The sequence below is a fragment of the Anthonomus grandis genome, chromosome 22, assembly GCF_022605725.1.
Source record: "Anthonomus grandis grandis chromosome 22, icAntGran1.3, whole genome shotgun sequence".
In the NCBI taxonomy this organism is placed as follows: Eukaryota; Metazoa; Arthropoda; class Insecta; order Coleoptera; family Curculionidae; genus Anthonomus; species Anthonomus grandis.
In genome coordinates, this window is record NC_065567.1 from 16,905,899 (window position 1) to 16,912,762 (window position 6,864).

The window sequence follows — 6,864 nt, forward strand, 5'->3', positions numbered from 1 at the left end:
GGAGGCTTTGAATGGCAGGTAGAACTTGGTTTTGTATTCTTTTTGAGAACGGATTCTCTGTATTCTTTTTGTAAAAAAAACGGGGAGTAGCTCAAAACTCATCTCAATACGTGTCGGATAGAAATCGAGGTAGATATAAATAAAGATCAAAAATTTGTTATTTAATAAATAACAATTTTCTTCCAAGACTAATGGATTGTTGCGCTGGCTGGCCAATGTGTCAGATTTCTCTTTCTATGTGAATCCAACATACCGATGTCACTTGTAACTTTTGACATAAACTGAAATCTTGGTAAGTACGATTTGTATTAATTTTCAGATAATTTTCTGTGCTTTTTTTTTGTTTTTTTTTTCTTTATTCGCAACTAATGTCTTTTTAGTGTCAATCTAACATATGTTGGGAGTTTTAAGCTAGTTCCTTTTCTTTCACAAAAATAATACAATATTTAGAATAAAAGAGTCAAAGGAGACTAGACTGTATGTTTTCTATTTTGCCTTAAATACCTATCAGACGACTGATAGGCAGTCGCTCATCGTCGAGGGGAAGCAGTGTTGTCCCTATTTTGGACAATACGTCAATCTTCAATTCTCTAATCTTTATAAAATGTAATACCTAGTCGAAAGGTTCCGTCATAATAATGAAACTAGTTTCTCTCAAATCATTGCGAACATTTTTAAACAATGACCTTAGGATGTCAACTTTTGTTATTTCTAGAAATAATAAAACCAATAGATTAATAGAATTAATAACAAATAAAAAATAGTTATATTTCATAACGTTTCTTTGTACTGCCAGTCGGCTGTAAAGGATGTTAACTCATTTACGGATGCGAGACTGCTACTACTATAGCTCTCTAATCTCTAATGACTGTAAACCCACCCTTATTTTGTATATGTTAGACTTCGACAATTGACATTTGACATTCTTGTCTAGTGCCAAATAGAAATTATTGAAATTAGGCAGTTTTGGCAATTTCGGGATTGGAATTGACGATTGACATTAGCGAGGAAAAAAGAAACGGGTGACTTGAGAGCGGAGAATGCTAAACCCTTTTTTTGCCGCTAATTGTGAATAATTCTGTTATAAGTGGTAATAGTAATATGATATTGAATAAAGCGACTAAGCAGTAAGCTTTCAGATTTAATTAGTTTTGATATTCTTGGAGTGACGAAATAAAGAACTAGATATCCAATTGATAAGCATAAAAATGGCAGCTTTACCAAGAAGGATAATTAAGGAAACTCAACGTTTAATGCAAGAACCTGTACCTGGAATTAGTGCTGTGCCTGATGATAGCAATGCGCGTTACTTTCATGTCATTGTAACAGGCCCTGAAGACTCTCCCTTTGAAGGAGGGTTGTTTAAGCTTGAACTATTCCTACCTGAAGACTACCCTATGTCTGCCCCAAAAGTACGTTTTATTACCAAAATTTACCACCCAAATATCGACAGATTAGGAAGAATTTGCCTTGATATACTTAAAGATAAATGGTCACCAGCCCTGCAAATACGTACAGTTCTTTTGTCTATCCAAGCCTTATTGAGTGCACCGAATCCCGATGACCCCTTAGCAAATGATGTGGCTGAACTTTGGAAAGTGAATGAATCTGAGGCTATCAGAAATGCTAAAGAATGGACAAGAAGATATGCTATGGACAATTAAATTATGCTTGTTGAGCAGGCATCATATTTTGAACTAATATCCTAGGTACATTGTACAGGTAGCACAAATTGGTTTGTGGCTGATTTTGGTTGGTAAGTGAAGTGGGTACACTTAAACTTCCTATGCTTTTCAATAAATTATATATATTAGACATTTTAATTGAGTTGTATTTAGGAAGATGGGTGCAATCATTCCACTAAGCTACTGAGGCAACATAATAACTTTTAATAATTGGTAGCATCAGAATATGTTGATACATGATTTCCCATATTGCTTTTTATAAAATCATAATTTATATAAATTTTTAAGATGTGTTATTAAATATGTATCCATACCAGCCTTTAATAGTGTCCTATATATTTTTTATTTCAGTCACTTCAAATTTAGATTTAAACTACACTTAATTTTGTTATAATCTAGACTGCACAGCAGATCTTTAACTCATGAAATAATTGATTAATGCCATATATATTAATATATAATTTATATATTAATATGTCTCTATATTGGCTAAGCTAAGTTTTAGAAGAGATATAAAGCAATAAGTGCAGATAGATACCATTTGTTAACTTGTTATTGTGTTGTTAATAAACCCATTTTGTGCAACCTGCTTGATTTGAAAACCAACACATTCCAAATCACCAATTTATTAATGCTTAAATATGCATAAGTCTCTTCAGCTGGTACTGAAGATCTTTATAATTGTTTGTATGTTATTTTTTTTTAGTCATTGTGGGAACTAAAAGTATTATAATAGTAAATATTAATGTGTCTATACTTTCTTTAAGTGTTAACATTTTTAAACAGTTAATTTCTCTATATAGATTCTTGATAAAAATAATTATTTTTGATTAGATAGACTGCATCAAATAGAATAATCCAGAAGAACTTCCATATAAATGAATATTTTGTCATGAAATATCTTCCAAGTATTTTTCTTAAACTACCTGTTTTTAAAAGTGGCTCCACCATACCATCAATGAAAAAATTGGACATAATAAGTATTTGAGTCAAGACTGTATAGATATATATGATTTTCAATCTGATAGAGTTGTATCTTGACTTTATATCTTATGACTTTATATAATATACTTTTGTGATATAAGTGTAAAAACAATAGCTAAAAAAAAACTATTGATGAAAAATTTGGTCGTTCACATTTTTTTAAAGTTAATCAATTGTGTTTACTTAAATTTATATTTGTACAATAACAAAGACAATAATATTGGGTCATACCATATTATTTAGTATAAATCATCATTTTACAAAAGTAACAATGAAATAACTTTATTCCTGCTGCCATTTGGGATAAAATATACTAAGAATGAAGTATTGGTACAACTGTGATACATACCATTATTATATTTTTTTTTTGTTTATACATAATGTGCTTTAATATTAGTTAATAATAATACAAAATTGCATATTCATGTACAAAACAAAGGCAACAGAATAAAAAGCTTTTGTTCCATATTTAAGCATCAGTTATATTAAACATCATAAATTTCTGCCACTATTTGTATACACTGATAGGCAAATTGTGTGATTTGGAATGTTGTTCATTTTTCTAGTAATTAACATGAATATTCTAAAAAAATCTGCCTATATTATAATTGTGATCAAGTTTTTATTCTTACAGAAATAGCCTCAGTATTTACTAGCCAAGTTAAATGTAATGTATATTTATATGTCATCTTAATAATAATTGTAATAATTACTGATCGAGCCATTGGCAGGGATTTTTAACTATTCATATTAGAATTATCATGTTTTTTACATATTTTTTTTCTGTAAAGAACTGCATTACAAAATGTTAAAATCTTATAGTAACTATATAGTTTTAATTTTATTGTAAAATTACTACACAATTGTTTGTTTATTATTTATTTTTATTATGATTAGTTTAAAATTATTATATTGGTTGGGCTAAAATTTGCTACATATATGGAAATATTAATTAATTCGTGTATATGTTGAAAATACTCTTGAATGTGGTGTATTTATTTTTTATAAATCAAGGTATGAAAACATGCATTTTCAATATGTTGCAAGCTAACTGGCCACATACCAAACCATGGAAAGAAAGGACATAATTTGTAGATTTATTTTAAAATGTTTTAAGATCAAAACTAGCATACCTAAATAGTAAAAAATGATAACCAAACTGCATTGTCTATGTTCTTGTCAACACATTAAAGTATTGTCAATACTTGCTGCTAGTTTCAGCTTTAGTATACAGGTTGTTTGAAAAAAATTATTTGGCAACCAAGGTGCATTATCAGCGAACTATTTCAACTATGTTTCTTGATAGTACCCTGACCACTACCAAGCTGCACTGTTGCTATTTGTAAGATGTATATCCACAGGCAATTCGTATATGTTATGGCTAAAGATTTGATTTGGTTATTGATGTCAAGATTATCCATACCACTAAAGGATTATTTTCGGTAGTGCATTTGAATTGATTTTAGAATAGAACTACAATTGTAATCCTGAATAAGGCATTCACAACATACTTATGGAGATAATAGCCATAACATACACATTTATATAAATATATATGTTTTGTTCAGTGCTTGTCACATATTATATATTAAAAGAGTGGAATGTAGTTTGTTGTAAATAAAGTTATGTAAGGCTTTTTACAAATAAATTTCTTTCAGTAAGTAGCTTTGTCTTCTTTTATTTATTATACAGCCTACATTAAAAAATGTAGTAACAAACATTTTTTCTAGAAAATTACTTATCTTCAAAGTATAAATATTCAACTTTCAGTTAAATAAAGTAACAAACAGTAATTAGAGATGAATACCCAATAATAAAATATAATTATAGAATAATAATTTGTAAATGTAACCAAATTATTATTAATTTTTCATGTCTCAAAAATAAAAATCAAAATTATTTTATATAAAATGAGTTATTGGTGTCATATGGAGATAAAAGTCATTGTAGTTTTAATTGTGTGGCTCAAACTAGTGGTCGCATTTAAATCAATATGCCCAGAGCATTTGCACTAAAATTAGTCATCTGTTTCAGTTTGCTCAATATATAAAACATCTTTCATTTGTTGGATCGTTGGCCCTCTGTCACTGAGTACATTTACCCCAGTGCCTGTCTCCCTCCTTAGGTTAATTTTTGCTTATTATATCGTTTAATTCTTTAATGAAATATGTAATTTTAAAGGGATACTTGCTCTATTCCTTGAAGCAAAAGAATTAAACTCAGAAATCTTGTTTTGTGTTTGTTAATGTAATATGGGGGACTATATTATGAGGCCTGTAATAGCAGCTACGTTTTATTTACACTGTTAGAATATTTTAAATATGTTCGGAATATCTGTGGTGCTACCCTACTATACGTTAAACGATACTAGCATAGACTAGGATAACTACATTAATACATTTCTTTCAAGTAAGACTACAGATCTTGAGCACCGAGAAGGAGACAGTTGTTAACAGAAAATAAGAATTTCTATCACAATGTATCGAAAAAAAACTTAGTTACAGAACTTCAAAGCAACTCTAATATGATGCGCTGATTGATGATTATGATCTTTAGAAAATAAAGAAATGTATTTTATAACATTAACAACTTTCCCATTGAGCATCAATTATTAAGCTGAATATTAATTATTTCTGTATATGTATATATTTCAGCAATGTTTAATTGAAATACTCTCAGATTATACCAGTAATGGACTGATTTTTTTTTTAATTTTGAACATCTGCATATCAAATACTACTAATTTGCTGCGCAAGATCAAAAGCTTATCGGAATTTCATAATACTGTATAATACAGCCAGGTGCTGTACATTTGATCAACTTGCTGTGCAGAGAACTTTTATAAGGGTAGACTATTTGCTGTAGAAACGTAGCCATCCAATGTTCTCGGACGTGTTGCACGCAATCGTCGCGCTTGCGTCACATTAGGGGGAATCCAGAGTAAAGTAATGCGGCGTCGCAGGGTTCGACGCATGGCGTCTTCTTTTTTTTTAAGTCGTTTGTAAATTTCAGAATAATTTTTTTATTGATATTATTCCCACCGTACAAATGTAAATAAAAAGCGAGTTAAAACGGCCTGTACCGAAGTAAACGTTTTTTTGCCTTTCATGTCTTAAATGGTCGTAAATTTTTCCTAGGCTGGATATTGATTATGGGTGGATATGACTCGGAAGTAAAATATTCGCGTTTCGGTGTATAGTGTGTAGCAGGTGAAAGGAAACTAGTACAGATTAGAGTTTAAAAACTAATTAATAAAATCTATCTTTTTGACAAATACAATTGTTTAGGATACCATTAATAACAAAGTCGTTAGTTCTTAGTACTATTATAAAGTTGCAATATTCTTATAATATTGATTTATGAAGATAATGTATTTGTTGGTTAGTGCGGTTTGCGATTTTCGGGTCAAGTAGAAATTATATATATTTTATATAATACGACTTACATATTTTAAAAATAAATGGTAAGTAAGTACACTTTCCCTATATATTTTATGCTTTATAATAGTGCTACATCTTAAGCTAAAATAATATTACTTGTCTTATAATGCTAGAAGATTGGTAAATAAATGTTATAGATTTTCCTTTTTGTCTAAAAAAATATTATATTTTTATCAGACTGTTAAAGCTTTAATTTCTTGTTTTTTGTATTAAATCTGATTTATGCATATTATGAAACAAAACCCAAATTCACCATGCTATATATATATTATGTATTGTACGTCAAAAAAGGCACATTGATTTTACCATTAACGTCTTATTTACGACTGCAAAAAAGTTTAGTGTAGATCTTTTGAGTTTTCCCTCAGCGCGGATCAAGGTGATCTTAAATAATTCAAGGAAATAAATAAATAATTATTACTTAAAATGTTATAATTATATCTATTGTATTTCTTTTGGTTAACGTTTTTTGGGAAGTGGTATATATGCACAAAGAATATTTACAAACATGTTAGGAATATTCCCTAAGCTCCTAGGACTTTCACGGGACCTGAGGGTAAATTTGTAAAGTAAATTTGAAGAAAATTGTATCATCAACATAGAAAAATGGTCCCATTCAAAAATACACCAATCCAACCCAACTACATCACTTTCTTCAGTTTTCTTTAGCTTTTAATTAATTTTCTTCTATTTAATATATTAATTTAATTATTAAATACTTTATAATTCTTAATAAAAATTATGCTGAAGTTGTA

The 6,864-nt window shown here is 29.1% G+C and overlaps 1 protein-coding gene across 1 annotated transcript; it reads left to right on the forward strand.

Annotated features, from left to right (window-relative positions):
* Positions 1-953: 953 nt before the first annotated feature.
* Positions 954-4,333, forward strand: LOC126748928 (ubiquitin-conjugating enzyme E2 N). The gene has a single exon (XM_050458471.1). It carries the CDS (start codon positions 1,209-1,211, stop codon positions 1,662-1,664), a length of 456 nt encoding a protein of 151 aa, XP_050314428.1. The 5' UTR covers positions 954-1,208; the 3' UTR covers positions 1,665-4,333.
* Positions 4,334-6,864: the final 2,531 nt, after the last annotated feature.